The sequence below is a fragment of the Cotesia typhae genome, unplaced genomic scaffold (assembly GCF_013202065.1).
Source record: "Cotesia typhae breed Kobodo isofemale line unplaced genomic scaffold, CoteBio_Ctyphae contig_22, whole genome shotgun sequence".
Classification (NCBI taxonomy): Eukaryota; Metazoa; Arthropoda; class Insecta; order Hymenoptera; family Braconidae; genus Cotesia; species Cotesia typhae.
The window spans coordinates 5,523,392-5,543,497 of NW_027423728.1; the positions used below are offsets into that span (position 1 = coordinate 5,523,392).

At 31.8% G+C, this 20,106-nt stretch overlaps 1 protein-coding gene across 1 annotated transcript in view; it reads left to right on the forward strand.

Moving 5' to 3' along the window:
- The first annotated feature begins 12,863 nt into the window (after positions 1-12,863).
- Positions 12,864-20,106, forward strand: part of Hh (hedgehog signaling protein) — a 38,042-nt gene continuing 30,799 nt past the window's right edge. The window contains exon 1 of the mRNA XM_074237955.1: positions 12,864-14,643. Within this exon, the coding sequence (XP_074094056.1) occupies positions 14,056-14,643 (588 nt within the window). The 5' untranslated portion in view covers positions 12,864-14,055. The remainder of the gene's footprint in view (positions 14,644-20,106) is intronic.

The window sequence follows — 20,106 nt, forward strand, 5'->3', positions numbered from 1 at the left end:
AAGTCAAAAAAACACACCCTGAAGTGAAAATTCTTGACTAAAATGCATAGTCAAATGAAAAGTCATAAATGCACACCATGGAAAAAAATTATTGAAGCGAAAAAATAAGCGCAGTATGAGATAAAAAATGGACACCTCGAGATATTAAAATGCACACCCCGTTAGATATTAAAAAGAAGTTGAAGCCGAATAAGAATCGTGAGAGCTTAAAGGGTAAAGAGACGGTGTGCAAGTGAATAAGGATTACGTTAAAAATAAAACAAGAGAGCGAGAGAGAGAGTGAGAGTTATTGGAGTGAGAGCGCGGGGAAGTACGCGGGATGCTGTGGGGGTGAGAGGGGCGAGCGACATTCCAGAAGGCGGCGGCGGTGGTTCTCGTGGGAAACCAAAAGAGCGAGATAGTATTATAGGCAAAAGGCTAAGGATCGAATTATTGTCGAGTGAAGGAGAAAGAAGAAAAGAGAGAGAGAGAGAGAGAAATGATCCTCAGATGAGAGTGGAGAACTTACCAACTCTCGACTCTACTCTCTCACATGTACATGAACCTACATGCTGGACCAGAGCTTCGTTCTTTCGCTTCGCAATCTCACCGCTGGTGTCGGATGATATATGTTTTACGGAATTTCTTTAAAACTATTAAATTGTTAACCATTCTGTCACTTGCGCGAAATCTTTTATTCAATATTTAAATTAGCGACAGCCTAGTTATCTGTTTCATTGTCTAAAAGATATTTTGACTATTCTTTGCGTGAATCGTGTTGGAAACTCGATAGAAATTTCGTTTTCTTTAAAATCCGAGCTTACCACTGAGAAAATTTATGAAAAAAAATAAAGAACTAAAACTTTTTTGAAGAATTCAATTTATTTTGATCAAGTAGAAAATTTACTAACTAAGAACATTTTTCAGTAAGCCAAATTTGTATTGGATGAAAAACTTTAACAATTTTATTAAAAAAATTTTACTTTCACCAAGAAAATTTTTATTTTTTTAAATATTTTCTTGAAACAAGATAATTGATTTATTTTGAGTTCTAGTAAAAATTTTTTTTTGATTGATTCAAAATAATCTACTTCTTTAAAATAATTTTCTTGATTCACGATTTTTTCTTTTAAATCGACTAAATTTTTTATGTTGTATATTTTTTACGTAGTTTATTTTAACGCATGATTCTAAAATTTGGTTACTTGAAGATGAGAAAAATATTTCACTTGAATTTTTTTTTTTTTGCTCAAAAAAAATTTACTTCAGGTAAGAAAATTTATATTTTCTTCGATCATAAGAATTGTTTCTTCAGCGAAGAAATTTTTTCTGTGTAAGTTTTCTTAATATGAATTATTGCCTGATTAAAGTATCCACTGAAAGCCTTTTTTTTAAAAAGCTCATCTCACGTCAAGCCAAAAACTACTAAAATTTAAGGGAATTTCGTTGTCGACTCGACGCACCAAAAATTATTGTTTTCATCTGAAACATCCTAATATATATATGTACTTATATGTATAAAAAAGCCCGAGGGGATCAGGCGCGAAACCGTCAGGTGTGAGGATTCTACCCTCTTATCGCATGAAGAGCCGCTTTCTCACGTCATCCAGCCCCGAATTATCATTATCTTTTTCCTCTCCTTTCAACTAATGCGTTTCATGATTTTTGCTCGAAGAACAATCTTACCGCTAATTATTTTCGGCTCTTTTCATTTGTAAAATTATTAAAACTTACAATATTTACTTACACATTGACAAAAAAATAGACTTTATTTAAAGTAAAATTTGCATTTAGCTAAAAGAAATTTCTAACAATTACTCAATAAAATTCATCTCAATTTTAAGTTTGTAAAATTTTCATAAAGATTATTTTGTTTTTAAGTTTTGTTAATAAATCCTTACGTAAAAAAGTTATAAATTATAAATTATAAATTATTAATATTACTAATTAATTAATTACTTTAATATTACTGAAATTAACTTTTATTCGGTAGTTTTTAAGATTTCTCAACAAAGAAATCATTGCTGAGAGAATTAAAAAAAAAAGCTAAAATCAATACGTAGTTTGAAATTATTGTCCTGAATACCTGTGACCAAATAATTGAAGACAATAATAAGTCTAAAACTAAAAAAATTGTAATTCAAAATAACATTTTTAAAATTAAAATTTTGAACGTTAATTTTCATAGCTTTGAATATAAAATTTAAATTTTACAATGTAATTCTTACAGAATCTGTAAAAATGACAGTCTGAATTTTTTTTTTCCCTTTTTCGTTTTTTCCGTATTGAAGAGAAAGATATACCTGAATATACTATCACAAATGTGATATGTGAATCGTCCTTTGGGTGAATTTTTATTTATACTCCTAAAGTATAAAGAAATGGTACGGTGAGGAGGTAAATCTGATGGGAAACGGAGAGTGAAGAAGGTGGAGAGTTAATTGAATCTGAGCAGCGTATAAGTGGAATGGCCTATTCCTTCAGCTCAAAGAGTTCTCTGGTTTTGGCTTTGGTTATTCAGACTCTGGCTCGGACTCTGTATATATGTATGTATAGATATATTTCTTCTTTTCTTTGTATTTGAATATATACAGGTAGATGTACAGGTAGGAAGGTAGAGGTATAGGCTTATTCAGTTACTCCGTTTCTTGTTTGGTGTCCTTGTCTCTTGGTACCACTACCACACGGGAAAGGGCCAAGAGGATCGCGGGAGTCAAGGTGGACGCCGCGAATCCAACGAGAATGGAAAAAAAATAAAAAGTTGCGTTTGAGAAAGAGAGACGAGCATTCCTTTGTCTCCACGCGCGAACGCTATAAATCATATTCATATGGTTACCACTTTGGTACCGTGATTATTTATAATTTATCTTTTGGTACTTGACATCGGATTTTATTTTTGTTTAGCCTCCACCAGTACACTCTAAATTATTTAGTTATAAATAAATATTGTGTGTACAAACTGATTAAAAATAAATACATTTTTATTTCTTTAAATTAAGTAAATTTTACTAGGTTTAAAAATTTTTCTACTTCATTCAAGATTTCTTTAAAATATTTTCTTATTTCAAGATTTTTTACTCTTGACTCAATTTAATTTTTTTCTCAGTGCACAAAAAAAAATGTCTTGGCTCAAAAGAATTTTATGATTCAAGAAAATTATTTTTTTGAATTTATAAATTAATATTTTTTTGATTTAAAAGTTTTTTTATACCTCAGTTTAAAAAAAATTCTTTAAATAGATCAAATATTACAAAATTGATGTTATTTAAATCACAAAACTGCTTTTTTAACTGAAGATACGCCATTTTCAAGTATAGTTATAATACCGAGCCACAATTTTAGATCATTTCTGCTCCAAATTTTCCATAGTCTCTTTTGATTGATTATTTTACATTAAAAATTTATTTTTTGAGCTTAGAGAATAATTTCTTTAATAAAAAAGTACTGTACTTTTCAATAAAAAATTTTTTTAGTTGAATTAAAGAATATCTTCTCAATAATTCAAGTTATTTAATACCATTAATTTTTTTTTTTAATTTATTACATAAAGAAAAAGAGCTTTTTTTTTGTTCTAGAACAAAATTTTCAAAATTTTGAAGAACAAAATTTATTTCTTGGTTGAAATAAAATTTTTATTTTTGTGTAGTTATAAATAAATATTATATTTATGAGTATAAGTATTAATGTAAGTATGAATAAGCTAATAAGCAGTTGTAATGGATATTTTAATAGCCCGAGAACAAATGTTGAGATTTATTGATACTAAACCCCGATATCTTGGTTGTTAGACGAGTCAGTCCGAGCACAGTGTCCAGTGTCGTTTTAATATTTGCGTATAGTACCCGAAACCGAAAATAGCTGGCTGGGTTTGCATTTGTATTTCTCTTATTGGGTAATTTTATTTTTTAACCGACTGTATCTGTACACAGACGGTAAGTTTGTAGTTAACATTCCCATAGTAAACAAGTCGCGGTTTTAGTTAAAGTCCAGAACTGTTGTCTATGTGCCGGTAAGGAGATAAGATGAGTATACATAGAGTCCGTGCAGTTCTCGAACCATGAGAGAGACTAAGCTAGAGATATTCCACAAAGGTGGACGCTGGACGGTAGACGGTAGATGGTAGATGGTAGATGCTATACTATACGGGCCTTCTGGATGATAAAGGAAGAAAGAGATAATGTCGAATGTCGAATGTTCTGTGTGGAGTAACCGCAAAACCAGTTCGCTTGGTGAGTAAACAAAAAACGAGGAGAAACGAGCTACGTAAGCCGACGCTGCGCTCGATTATGCTTTCCAATATAACTTTAAGCTAATTATAAAATGCCCTATTTTTGATCCACTTGATTTTAAATTTTTCGTGGTACAGAAATTACGCACAGCGCCATTTGAGTTAAGAGTATAGAGTTATTTTTTTCTTTCAATAGTTTTCGTTTTATCTAAATTTTTCGCTAATTTTTCTTCATTATTTCTTAAAGTTTTCCTCTATTTTCTATTCTTTTTTCATTTTTTAAATGATAAAAAAATAATTCATCATTCTTTTTAAATTTATTATTTTTTCAAGAAAATATATAATTTCATTATCATGTATTAAAAAATTTGGTTTATTCTATAATTAAACTAAAAATAAAATGTTAGGTAAACACCTTAGAAGAATTGAAACAGCGATTTTTATTCAATAACTTATCTCATCAGGCTTAAGTCTTCTAAACGGAAAAGATTTAGCTACCATACGCTACCTGTTGGAGTTTTTTGACACTAATTTTTAATAAAAAAAACTACATATGAGCAAATGTAACTATATCAACCAGAATTTGGCCTAATATGAACAATTCCCATACTCAAATATTTTTTCACGGCTCATATACATTTTTTTCGACAATTCTTCACGTTTTTTTTTTTTTTTTGGTTACTCTGCAAAAAATCATTAAATATTCAAAATTTTGTATTAATCAAAAATGGCTCTTAAAATATAAATTTGAAATTGTAAAAAAAACTGTATCATTCCTAAATAAAATTTTAACCGAAAGATGAAATAAAGGGTCGGTTTGTGTTTGAAGTAAAGACGACAAATGTGGATTTGAAGTAAAAAAAAAAAAAGGAAGATCCGTAAGAGGTCATTACTTGAGGCAAGTATGTAACGACGTTGCGTATGACACGCAATAAAATGTGGTTAGCCCTTTGGAAGGTTTTATACTCGACAATTAACTTTCTTGTATGACGGCATCGCTTGGAGTTGTTACATATGTATGTATATATGTATAATATGTAAGCGGTATCTTGATGATGGTGATATGCTGTTATGTGTATCTGAATGGGCTGCGTGTAGTGTACCCAGTCCGCGGGTTGAAAAAGTTAAATTTATAAAAAAAAGAATAACCGCAAAATGAAGAGAAACGATAATGACGATAACTCTTGCCGACTGAAGACAAGAAAAAGAACCAACGCGGCAGAGACGGAAACGAAACTAGAAGTAAATATGAAAATGGGATAAGTGATTACTTATTGTGATTACTTATTAAATATAAGGGAAAGTAAAAAATGGATTTGATTGTATGAGGGGGAAAGGTAATTTTTAGACCCGTGAAATACCGGAAATTCGATCCGGGATCGTGAATAACCCAGAGAACAAAACAAAAATTGTGATACGTGCCACTCGTGCCGACAGAAATAAAAATATAAAGATTTTTAAAATAAATAGACGGTGTATTTTACCCGTGTGATTATCATGCTGCCGTGACGATAAGCTCAGCGTCAGAAGGTATGGGAAAAATTTATATCACTATCTAAATATTTCATTGGGAATGGAAATGAAATGTTTTACTACTATAGATATAAGAAATTTAAATCTCTGATTTGTAGAAATTGTTTGGCAGAATTTAGAGTATTTTTAAATCAAAAACATTTACTCAGCTTTGTTTTTTAAAAACTTATTAAGAAAATTTTTTTGACACGAAAACATATCATTAATTGTGACAAAAACAGATATTATATAAGAAATTTATAAATTAAAAAAAAAAAAAAGATAAAATAGAAATATTATCCAAAAACATAAGAGCCAAAATTTTTTCCAACTTTTGATATTTTGTATCATAAATGCACCGTAAAAACAAGCAGAAGAAGTTCTTGAAAATTATTTACTTGGTTCAGGTTAATTTTTTTTTCTGTGTAAAAATTGGAGCTTCTTAAAAAAAATAATTAAGTGGGTGGTTGAATTTGTCAAATATTTGAATGGGTAATTTTTTCTGAATGTGTTTCACCCTCTAGATTCAATTAACGAATATCTGAATTGAATTTAAACAAAATTTTTCTTGACCCAAAAAATAATTCTTGTCTGGAAATATTATCACCTTGATAACGATATCACCGACCAATAACACCCAAGCTTGGCAGTATTCCCAAAAGTTAAAAAAAGATAAAAGAGAATAAAGGAGATGAGTTGAGAATGGGGTGTGTGGGGCCCGTCCTCCCTTTAATTGACAAATTGGAATCTTATTAGAAGCCCGTGATGCCCGAGGGGCCCGGTGGGTCCGGGAGGTTATAGTGTCGAGGCGATGGATCTCCGAGTGAGAGAATCAGCCAGCGTCGGAAGGTAGTTATTCATCATCTCTTTTTATCTTGGATTTTCTCTCATCCATTTCAGTGAGTCCCTTCACACAGTGAACCTGGGCCCGGTTGCTCTCACACATGGAAGGGCCGGGGGGCCCGAAGCCCGCGTCGAGTGGAGGGGCATAATATGTGGACCCTCGACACTAACAGGTTGTAGAGTGGCTCGCGAGCAAACCAGCTACCACGAGTGTTTAGAGATCCTGCCGGCAGTCCGTCCGGCGAGTGAATGCCACCCAGAAAGCGTCCGCGCGTGCGCGATCTGTGTGGCCTCGGCGATCTCCGACCACCGGGACGAGCCGAATCCGCCCGAAGCCCGGCGAACTTGCCCGAGTATTCCCGACCGGGACATGTGCCGGGCCACCCGGTAGAGCGCGCGCGTGCCGCGTCCTGTGTGGTCTTTCGGGGTCCGGGCGGGCTCTTCCTACTGCACATATACACCGAAAGGATCCACTGCTGCTGGACTATACCATACCGGTGCTCCTGGTTCAGCTGGCTCCCTCAACTCGGCTTTAATCTCTGAAACTTGTTGTAGTTTTGCGCACACGTTCACTGTTTCTTTTCCACGGTCTCTTCCACCACTTGCTCGAACATTCGCATTCCTTTTCTTCTTTATCTCCCCGTTCTTGTTCTTATTCTTATTCTCATTCGAAGGGAAAGAGGGAGTCTCTCGGTCGAAGCTTTTCGACTTATTATTCTTATAGCTCATCCTTTTTTTTAACCACGTGTTAACTTATCACGAGCTGACCATTTTTCATTTAAAATACTGGCTATTGAGATTGGATTAATAACCATCTCGGAATTTACATGGGCTCTGTGAGAATAGACGTGTTGGGCGGGTGTGTTACGGTAACCTCGCGTGTATTTTCACACGAGCGAGATGGCTCACATGGCTCACATGGCTCTTTGGATCTGAGATATCTGGTATATGGGAAAAAATCTCCAAATGGATATAATATACAGTCAACAAGAAGAAATAAACAAAACCGAAAACTATAGACCTCGGGATGAATAAGCGTGTGTGAGACCGCGGAATGAGGTTCGCGCGATGATTGGCCCGGGCCATAAACTGTATTTTCGCGTGTAAAATGTAAATGGCTCCTCGTGCCAAGGAGAGAGAAACCGGGAGTTCAAAGAGCCGCCAGTTGTTAAAGAGCCTACTCGAATTCTCGTTTGAGGGATCCTCTCTCTTCCTCCGAGGAGGATATATATATAGTTATGTCCTCACACATCCTTACTAACAGCACACGTACGGACATCCGTGAGAGTATTTCTACGCAGAGGGATCGGGACTTTGTGGCAAGATCAGGCACTTTTCGTGTGGCAAGTAACTCCGCGATATCCCAAACAAGATCTTTGTCCACTGATCAGTGTACCTTCTCAAAACGGCGTTTCTGTATTAAGTAGCCTTCACCGGGATATTCTCTCAGCTTTCTATAGCTCCATACTCACACAGATCGACAATGGACCGGAGTCTGCTGATACTTTTTAAAACTCCCTGGTGGTGTCTATAATGGGTGGTATGCAACGCCAAAAATCTATTTCGTATATATATTTCAAAGCTTGTCTAGACCTTTCACAATATTTAGCCTCAGTCTTTTCACAGAGATGAGAGAACAGACGGTTGCCGCCGATCAGGACGACGTGGCCGGTCCACCCAGTCGATTCCTGTTATACAGTCGGTTATAGTTACCAATTGGATGGCCATGGCTTTGAGTCCTCCGTGATGGATGATAGCCAGCTTACATTATACATAATTCTCCCTTTCGGGGAGGTTCTTATTCACCAGACTCTAACTTGCCTCATATAATATAATGCTTCATGTCTGAAACCTTATACTTCATGTTTCATGTTTTACTTCATTCGGACAAAACACTACCAACCCGTTGACACTACCATCAATGGTAGATCATTTTTTTTTTTTTTCAAGCTTTATTTTTTCTACTTATTTTAAATTATTAAAAATTTTTTTTTTTTATAAACTACCTCGAAATACTATTGACTAAAATTAAATATTTTAATTTTTTTAGAGATTTTAAATGTCAATATGATATTTTTTTTAGTTTGATAGAATAAATAAATTTTAATATTTTAAAAAAGGCATCAGCATTTTTTTTAAACTTCTAAAAGTCGCATTTTATTATAAATTTTCTCTATAATAATTAATTTATTAAGATATTAATAAAAAATGCCATATAAAAGTTAATTTCAATAACATTAAAGTTATAATTTTACTAATTTATTATTTTTAACTTTCCGCTTTGAAAATTAAAAATTTAATTTCTCCACGTTTGAGATCCCAGGAAGCCGTTGAGACTATCTCCGACTGGACGTTCAAAAAATAAAAACCAAACCAAAAAAATATATTAATTATTTACAAACTTAAATATTAAAAAAATTGTTTATAGTATTTTACTCTCCAAACTCAGTACTTGGATGTTTTTCGGAAATAAATACTCCAGATTTACTCCATACTTAGAGTTTTTAATTTCTTCACTCCAGCACTCCAATTTCGCAGCAAAAAAAAGTTTCTCTCGCTGAATTATTAGCTGATTTCTAGAGCCTGACTTGTTACAACAAATCAAGGTCTAACTCGTGAGAAGTCAGCTGCGTAGGAGCGTGACACTAGCCCATAGAATGAGGAACAAAGGGCCTGCCATCAACCAATGTTTTACAGTAAAGAGCGTGCATTGTGACGAAAGTACTGGATTTATTATTAGACAAGACTGACTACTAGAGTAGACTAAAAAGTCAGTTGGAATATTGAAGAGTACTAAAAGGAAATAGTTAACTCGTGAATCAATGGACCAGTTGCTGGAGCTTAAGCTGGAAAAGGAGGTGAGGGTGAGGAAGGAAGCGAGCCAGAGGCGCCCGACAGTCCCCCTACCGTTAAAAAGCGATACCTGAAAAACACGACCAAGAGACCAAAGAGTCCCGGGTCCATTCCAGTGTTCTTCATCCAGGTCGTCCAGGTATATAAATTCTGGTGCTATTATTGGGGTTTGGTGAGCCTTCTCACAGGACTCCCTCCCCCCTGGTGGTCGCCCTCATCACCCTCTAACTCGGCGTGTCGGTTCCTTTGACGCGAGCTCTTTCCGCCTCTACACCAGTCGAGTCTTCTTTCCTTCTTCTTTTCATTTAAAGAGGAACAGCCCTCTCACTCCAGCTGCTTCTGCTCCTTTCAGGGTCTCGAGAGCTCCAGGTACAGTCCAGCCAACTCTATCCCCCCCCTCTCTTTCTCTCTCTCTCTCTCTCTCTCTCTCTCTCTCTCTCTCTCTCTCTCTCTCTCTCTCTCTCTCTCTCTCTCTCTCTCTCTCTCTCTCTCTCTCTCTCTCTCTCTCTCTCTCTCTCTCTCTCTCTCTCTCTCTCTCTCTCTCTCTCTCTCTCTCTCTCTCTCTCTCTCTCTCTCTCTCTCTCTCTCTCTCTCTCTCTCTCTCTCTCTCTCTCTCTCTCTCTCTCTCTCTCTCTCTCTCTCTCTCGGTCGATCTTAAAGGAGCCACATGGAAATGGAGATGGAGAGTTTCATTTTTCGGGTGCCGCCAGGGCCTCCTGTGTTTGTTTTTCCTCCTGTTCGTTTACTAAACGCACTACACCCAAAATTACACTCCCCAATGATAAATATTTGGGCTTATTATGCCTTTCGAGGTAAATAACCGGTGGAACTTTAACTGGAGTCTTCTGATGACATCTGATCCTGGATTCTAGATTGTCTAAATAATATTTTAATGCTTAAGAAGACTGCAAGTAAGGAAGAGAATTGTTTTATTATAAATTTAGAATGGTAATTATTAATGTAGCGACCAAAGTAATTTTTTTTAATTACAAATAATAATTTAACTTTTGAATTTTTTTTTTTGGGTCAAGACTTCTTATTTTGAATCAATTGTTTTTTCAATGTACAGTTACTTGAATTCATTTATAAATTTTTAAGAAAATAGAGAAGAAATAAAAAAATTAAGTATTCAATTTCACTCGGAAGTTTTTGCTGCATAATAAAATTCCGTAAATATTTATTTTAAAATTAAAAATTCTTTTAAATTATATTAATATTTACTGTTTAATTTCAGGGAAAGAAATAATTCTTAACATTTAATTACGTATTTCAAAAATTACAATTCAATTTTTTTGGAGTAAATTATTCAGGCCAACATTTTTTTTTATACAAAAAATTCACTTTTTTCAAGACAAATAAATTTTCTCTAAACTGAAAAAAAATTTGAATTTGATTCCTGAAACTTTATTTATATACAGCTACAATATAGCGCAGTAATTAATACCATACTAAAGAAAAAAATTAATTTAATTCAAGAGAAAGTCTTGAATCAAAAAAATCATTTTGAAGAGCTTTATTGTCTTGATTTAAGTATAAAAATTCTCGATCTGAGAAATTTTTCTTGACATCAGTCAATTTTTTTCGTACATAAAAATAGTAATTGATCAGTACAGTATAATTTCCAATTATGTATAGAATAAAAATACACAGAACAGTCAATATGACTGTTTTATTTTTTCCATATATCTATTACTTCGTTAAGCCTTCAACCAGTCAGTTTATCCTTAACGACGTCCTTAAAAAAAAAAAAAAAAAAAAAAAAAAACCAAGAACTAGTGGAAAGGCATCAATATCGTTTTACTCTTATTGATAATCTAAGGCTAAAGACTTGGATATCCCCAGCACTTATATCCCCCTTAGCCGTCCATCAAATCAAAAATCCTGTAAATTGTTTACTGCATATTGCCGGTCGTTATTGAAAGTTAGCACTTGCAGTAATGTTTATTAAAGATTATAATACTCAGCACATGCCAGGTCACTTTGCCGATCATGAGCACTTACTATATGCATGGATCCAATCTCCACACGAAATTTTATTACCACCCGAGAACACCGACACCGGTAAATCTGTAGCGATCACCATCTCGTAATATCTCATACTCACTCATCCACACATCCCAACATCCATACATATGTAACACATAACATTGTATTTCTTCCCCGGCCTATAATTGAATCCCGAGTGATTTGCATATATCGGCTCAACACAAGCTCCGGTTATTTACGAGCCTCCTCCAGAGATATTCATTAAAATCAATCGAGATTTCCCTCGTTATCTTATCTCATTATCACTCGGTATTTTTAATGCCTCCTATCCTGCTCTGCTCACCTTACGCGTTTATATTCCCACTATCATCATCATCATCTTCACCATCATTATCATTATATTTTATGAATCGATGAAAATAAAATCGATACACCAGTATCTGATGGCTCGGGTGGAGCTGTCACGTGCGTCAACCTACGCACGCTTCTACGCACTACATATGTGTATTTATATATATATACAAAACACTATAGATATGTAATCAAATGACATGTACACATACATTCAACACATTGATCAACTGTGACGAGGATAAGAATGGAATTGTCACAAGTCTTAGATAAGAAAAACTTGAGATATCGAAGCCTCGAATAGAAGCACTAATTTTGCGGGAACCACCCGCCGCACTTTGACAGCCTTATACTCTTTGTTGGGCTTACCTTGTATGTTCCTCTGACACCATACATACATGTGCTGATAGAATCGAATCGTAATTCAACAATCATACATTATATCATAAGTCACATTTTACATGTTACATGTTACAGTAAGTGTTACTCTGTTATTCATGTGTGGCTCCATGGTGCTCTTCTGGTGCAGCCCATCAGCCGACAACCGAACTAGGGTATTGTATATAGTATATATACTACATATACATATATATATATATATATATATATATATATATATATATATATATATATATATATGTATAGATATCTTATCTTGATATTGAAAGAGAGTGAAAGACCGTGTTATACATCGTAGACCGATTTGATTCGAGTAAATAAAGGCTAAGTGAGTAGAGCCAATGGTTACTATCAGTTCTCATTCGTACGTCGTTGAATCACGGTCATTATTTCTCTTCAATTTAATCAAAACAATCTTTGTAATTAAATTTTTAGAGTAATTGTAAATTTTGAGTTCGGTAGCTTTAGTGGTAGAGCGCTTGACGCGTAATCTCAGAGATTCAGGTTCGATTCCTGGCTTGGTTTGATCCAGATAGTCTTAAAAATTGTTCTTGAATTTTTTATTCATAAAAATTGATAAAATTTTTTAGTGATGAACATTAATTTAAAATTAATTTTGGCTGTCGTTAGAAATACTCGATTTCTTCATTTTTTGTAATATTCTAATTTTTTGATTATTGTATAGAAGGAAAATGTTTATCTTGCTGTCTCTTGTTAAGTTGTGTGGAAAAAACTGTTATTAAAAAAAAAAAAAATATCTGAGCTTTAATATTATTAATTCAATAAAATGCAAAAAATTTTTGCTAAAGCGTTGTGATAAAAATGATCAATAAATAGAGTATTGTGAAGGCTAGAATAAAAAATAAATACTCCAAATATAAATAAAAATATTATTATCAATTAGCGTTGAAAAATATCTTGTGTACTGTATATGTTACTCAAGAAACTGTTGCTCCTGAGTATCAGATTCGGATGTAGAAGGAGAATAAAGTGGATCTTTTAGCTGAAAGCTCCAGACAAAGCATCACATAATAATAATAATAATAATAATAATAATAATAATAATCCAAGTTAAGGATTAAAGAGCTCAGAAAGTTAACAATACTTGAGAGCTTTCTTACCTCTTGTTGGTGGTGCCGGCACCTGTCCTCGTTTAGCGGCTGGAGACACGCCCACGACCAATCGACGAGCGCCCTCAGGCGTGACGTCAGCGGTCCTAGTGGGCCTGGTGGGGACCAACGGGGACCGCGGTGTCCTCCAACAGTCGGGGGTGGGGGAATCGTGTAAAGTCTGTCCGATCGGAATACTATACTATACAGAGGTGATCTAAGCCTATGCTCCCCATCGTGATGCCTAACGTGCATTTCTGACACGACTTGCTGCCAGCATCCGATGTCACTTCTCGGGATCAAATCCTCTGGTTAACGTCATATAAGAGGTGCGAAAATCGCGAGTTACCCTCGATGTCCCTTTTGTGATCACCGATTTTGTCTTTAAGGGATGCTTTTTAATCTTGTCAGTGACTTGTGTTGGTTTATTTTTTCTTTCATAAGTGTGTGATTAGATATTACCATTGGTTTTTATTTTATTTGTTAATTGTTAATTATTGATCATTAAATGCTGGTTTTAAAAGTGTTTGATAAAGTGGTTTAAGTATTTTTATAAAATATTTAACCAAGGGGTGTGATGCCCTGGTTATCATGGTTTTGCGTGAGTGAGGAAAGAGGTAAGAGGTGCTCGTTTTATTCGACACCTTGGATCATTGAGATAAGTGTGTTAAACGATAAATTATTTAAAAAACAGCCCCGAGGAATAATCAATAGCATTTATAGTACCGATATTGTTAATTATTATTGTTATTTTTTTTGCAACCCCAAAGTGGTTTGGGCTCTTGACACGTGATTATGGTGCAACAAAGAGACACGGCGGTGCCGGTCTCGTACCTGCGTCATCATCACTATCATCACTATCACCACTGTCATCATCATCATCATCATCATAATCACAACGACGACAGTAGCGATATAAGTAACAGTTGTTCTAGCTGTAATAATCCCAGTAATACCACTAGCAAACATCACAATGAGAACAATAATAATTATAACAATAATAATAATAATAATAATAATAGTAATAGTAGTAGTAATAACAATTACCAGAAAGGACGGAGTTGTTTTTTCATCTCAAGACGCAACAGACCACCCCCGCGAGTATTATTAATAATTCTATTGACACTGTGGTTACCGGCGGGGGTGCTGGCTTGCGGGCCTGGCCGAGGAGGCGGCCGAAGGCCCATCTTGAGAAAATCTACCCCCTTAGTTTATAAACAACATGTGCCGAATGTCAGTGAAAACACCCTGACCGCGAGTGGACTCTCAGAAGGACGGATTTCTAGGCACGACTCGAGGTTCCGGGATCTAGTGCCTAATTATAATGTCGATATTATTTTCAAGGATGAGGAGGGCACTGGAGCTGATCGACTCATGACACAGGTAATTCTAATTATTAGTTTATGTAACATGTTTTTTTTTTTTTTTTTTTTATTGGGTAATTTTACAGGAATAAAGGAAGTAAATTACGCTGGAAAAAAAAAATTTATTTGTTGCTAGAAAGAAATTCTTGAATTATTTTAGAGTTTCATTGTCTTGATTTGAAAAAAAAAATTTAAATAAGTTTTTTGTCTTGATTCAAGACAATTAAATTCTTCAAAACGGTTTTCTTGGTTCAATCATTTTTTTTTCAGTCCAATGTAAATAGTCAGAAGTGAATTTTCACTCCGATCACTCGGTATACTAGAGTAAAGAAATTAAACACTCGGTGTAATCTGGAGTGAATATGGATATTAATTCGAAAAATATCCCAGTACAGAATTTTTAGATTAAAACAAGTTTTATTTATTTAATTACAAACAAATACTTCAAAAAATTTATCTCAAGTTTAAGTTTGTAAATAGTTATTATGTTTTTTTTATAATTTGACTTTGAAACATTGAAATAAATTTTGATAAAGATTATTTTTTTTTTAAATCTTATTGATAAATCATAACGTAAAAATTAAAGACAATAAATTATGTTTCATTAAATAAAATCAATTACTTAAATGTTATTAAAATAATTTCTATATGGCAATTTTTTGATTTCTTAAAAAATGAAATATTATAGAGAGAATTCATAAAAAAAAAAAAAAATGCAATTTTTAGAAATAAAAAAAAAAAAAAATATTGATGCAATTTTTTTTAAATATCAAACTAAGGAAAGAGGTTTTATTAATTCATAAAATATATTTTTTTTTAATTTATATTCAATAAAAAACAATTAAGAATTTACTCCTGTTTTTTTTTTCATTAATATAAGTAAAATCCTTTTCGGAGTGAATTTCAGTCCGGTGTGGTTAAATCAATTAAAAATTTTCCACTCTGAAAATTTTTGACTTTGTACTTAATTAAAAAAAATTTTTTCGTGCTCCAAAACAACTTAGGTCTGTGTAATTATCTGTGTAGTTATTTAGAGCTTATTTGCATCATATGTAGATGTATAATGTGTATGTGACAGTACGGAAGGTACAAGAAGAAATTAAACGGATTGGATTGGTTATTTATTAAATGTAAACATGTTATTGCGCTCGACTTACGCGTGTTTACAGATTTAACATCGCTGACTCGGTTAAATGCGTGGGCATGTATATAAAAGTTATCTGTTTATATTGCCGCTCGTTAGCCTTTTATTCATATGCATTTATTACTGTTTATACATTACTTTACACCTTGCTTGTACTACTGTGTTGATATTAACAACTTTTTTAAGTATTTCTGTTTCATGAATTTTTATTTTTAAGTCTGAAATAGTTTGTTAATCCAAACTATGAATAATTTGTTTTTTTTTTTTTTTTTTTTTTTTTTTATTAAAATTGTAACAGAAAATTTTATTTCATAAGGAAGAGAAATTTTTCTATTCCAAAAATTAAAAAAATTATTTCTTAATTTTTTGTGGGTATTTTAAAAATTTTTATTTTAAAATCTGATGAAAAAAATTAGACCTACCTATAGAAAATAAAATTGTTAAGCATTTAAATTTGTTGCACGCAATAAAAATTTTTTGAGTCAAATATTTTTTACACAATTTTTTTAACCCGATAATCTAAAATTTTTAACTCCAAAAATTTTATAAATTCAACGAGTAAACATTAATAAAAATAGTTTTTTGAGTCTAGAATATTTTACGGTCTAATAAAAAATTAATTTTTTCTGTTTTAATAATTTACTAAAAATTTTTTTAAGATGACAATTGATTGCAAAATCTAAATTTTGATTGACTAAAAAAAATGAAACTTTAACACAAAATTAAAAAAAAAAATTGATAAATAAAACTAATTAAAATTTTTAAGTATTTATCATGGACAATCAAAGTATAATTTTTTGTGTTTAAATCCCCAAATTATAATTTTTATCTCTGACAATTTATTTAATCCTTTTAATACTATTTAATGATTAAAAATAACAAAAAAATTAAATATTGATTATAATTATCTATAAATACCTTTCAATTATATCAAACCATAAATATTATTAAATCAACAAAATCTAATTTGACAGCTAAAGATTTCGCAATAAATTTTTTATCACCTTGTAACAGATAAGCAACTAAAAATTCACAATTAAAAAATTGTATGAATTTGAGAAAGAAGCCCATTGCAATCCCGTTTTAAATACTCGTATATCACGGAGCACTAGATCACTTAGTTTCTAGAATATAATGTGTTATGTGTAATGTAATGAGCTAGTGAGGACCGTGAAGACACGGTAATAGTGATTAGAATACACGACGCGCGAGGCGATATACCAGATCCGACTTGTTTGAGCAGGTGTAATTTCAGAGCAATCATACTGTTTAATTAAGCATGTGTCATATTAATTATTAACTTATTTTTATCTTTATTACATCAGTCTGATAATAATTATTAAATTCATTAATATTATATATATATATATATATATATATATATATATATATATATATATATATATATATATATATATATATATATATATATATATATATATATATATATACTCTAATATTTGTTCAGTATCTTTACATCATAAATAAAAATCAAAATTATTATGTCTAATAATTTATTACTTTTTTTTGCCGTCGGCGTTTCCGAGGATTTTTTTTTCATAATTTTTTATACTTATTGCCGATATTTAAAGTGCACAGTAAAAAATTTTGCGTCATTGTGTTAAAAATTTTTATGGTAAATATTTAATACTTTTTTTTGTGTTCATTTAACAGAGTAAATGTTAAATTTACACATAACAGTGTTAAATGTTTAAGTTTTTTGACGCAATTACGCAAAATTGTTTTCTGTGTTATTTTATTTTGTTACTAAAAAAAAATTGTTATTTACTTATTAAAAAAAATATATTTTTGACCCAAATTTGATATATTTCTTTCTATTGGTCATATAATTGTTTTTATTGTGGATATTTTATTTATTAAAAAATTTATTCCCAATATTTGAAGTTAAAATGTATTTTTATTAAATAATTATCATAATTACTACAATAAATTTATCACTTTGATAATCATCAGTAATCAAATGTCTCAGTCAGGTGTTTTCTAATGAATCAAGTAAATAGAAATGATACATACTTATAGATAAGTAAAGATTTTTTTCACACAAAATTAACATCAGAAAGAACTTGAATGAGAATATACCTGAAATACATTATATTAGATGTAATTATTTTGAGTGAGGCTTGTACATATCGCGGCCACTTGACTTTACACATATATTTATATTTAATATTTATTCAAATAAATGTATGGGAGTATGACCGTAATATAAAATCAAATATATTGCGTATAATTAATACACGACAGGAAATATTTATTAATTTAAAAAAATATTTAAATGCATTAGCTGTTTGTTTTTCATTTGCTGTATAAATTTGCTTTTGGTAAAATAGCTGGCCAGTCCCTAAAATCTTTTGCTCTTGTGTTATATGTGTGTACTGATATGAGTGAGTATGAGTAGAAACGGACAGTTTTATTTGAAATACTAAAATATTTCTTGGGTACATAGAGAAAAAAAATAAAGAGACCCAGAAACAATATTTACAGGATCTCTTTGCGACCTGTCTCGAGATTTATTCCTAAAAGAAAAATATTATTCTCAGAAAATGGCTATATCAGGAGTATATATATATATCAGGAGTATATATATATAAAGAATATGTCTTTCATAATCATAGGTAATTTGTTCAAAGTCGCCGGAACTTAAACTTAAATTCCTGAGAATAACAAACTGTTATGTTTACACAATCGATAAGGACTAACTGACGTGCCGATTTTGGTATTCGGGTTTATTTTCAGTGGTATAGATGGAAAAAAGTTATCGGGAAATATTAAATATATTTTTTTGTATAGTAATATACTATTGAAAAAAATTTTTTTTAGATTTTTTTTAATTATCTATATTTATATTATAAAATGAGTTTTTATGCTTAAATTTAGTATCGTTGGAAAAGTCTTGACCTGGAGTTGTGCATTTTCAAGGTTTCATATCATTCTCACCAATAGTCAATTTATGATGATAAGTATTTAGGCTGCATTCGAAAATGCTCTATCTCTAGATACATAATTAAAAAATGACCTTGTATCTTGTCAACTATTGACATTTTTAAAGATATAAGCTCATCCCGATGTTACACTCATCAAGACCTTTCATTTGAGTACCCACATCAATTTTTTATATATTTATATATATTATATATATGTATATATGAAAAATATATAAAAAAGCATGTGGGTACTCAAATGAAAGCTCTTGATGAGTGTAACATAGGGATGAGCTTATTATTATTATTTCATCTTATGATTTTTTAATTTTTGCAAAATTAATAATAATTATTATTTTTTAAAAAGATTATTATTATTAAATTTTTTATGCTTCATATCTTAAATAAAGAAATTGTACTTTTTAACAAAAAAAAAAAAAAGAAGAAGAAAGTAACTTTCTGAATAAAATAATAATAAATGATTGAATAAAAATGAATGCATATAAGTTGAAAATAATAACTATTGAATTGCAGATTGAATCATGAAGAAACTCGATAGTCGCACGTGGTAACACGTGATACCGGGTTCAAACATCAATGTGTCACAATCCCGTCAATAGAAAATAAAAAAAGAGATCAAGCCTTTATAAGTAAATTTAACTGAAAAGAATAAAATATATACGTGTAAATATATATCTATATATCAAACGGTGAATCGTGCCGAGTGTATGGTACTATACACTCTAGACAGGATTTAAAGATTGTCCCGATATATTATACCGCCCGAATAAATTTATAACTAGAATCATGACACCAATCGACACCATCATAATCCATCAATAATAATCCATCTTTCTATTTCGCTTAGCTGGCTACTCGGTTATACATATATTATATATTATTATTAATCTATACCAATATACCTTACTAACATCGTCCCTTCTTCTTATATTCTTTATCATATATACATACATATATAATGATATTAATATTGACCTCTTCTCTCTATCAAAGTATCCAGTATTGGATGTCCCGTGTTATGAAAACAAAAAGATATGAAAAATAATAAATGTCATCGATGGAGCATCGATCAGGTCCCTTAAAACAAAGGAGTTACTGACGTCATTTAAACAGTCGTCAGGCGAGAACCCGATGCTTTATAGTCCTTGGAAAGATGAGTGGCTTCATTTCTTTTTTCTTAAACATTTTTATATTTTTATTTAAACATGCATGTATAAGTGATCATGTGTGCCGCTTTTATTCTCCAATTTTGTTCTTTGCGTCTAGTATATAACTGTTCATGCACTTTTTTATATTATCGAGGTATTGCGACACTAATCATTACTCAAACTTTTACTTTGTCATTAATAAATTGATTTAATTACAAAAAAATGAA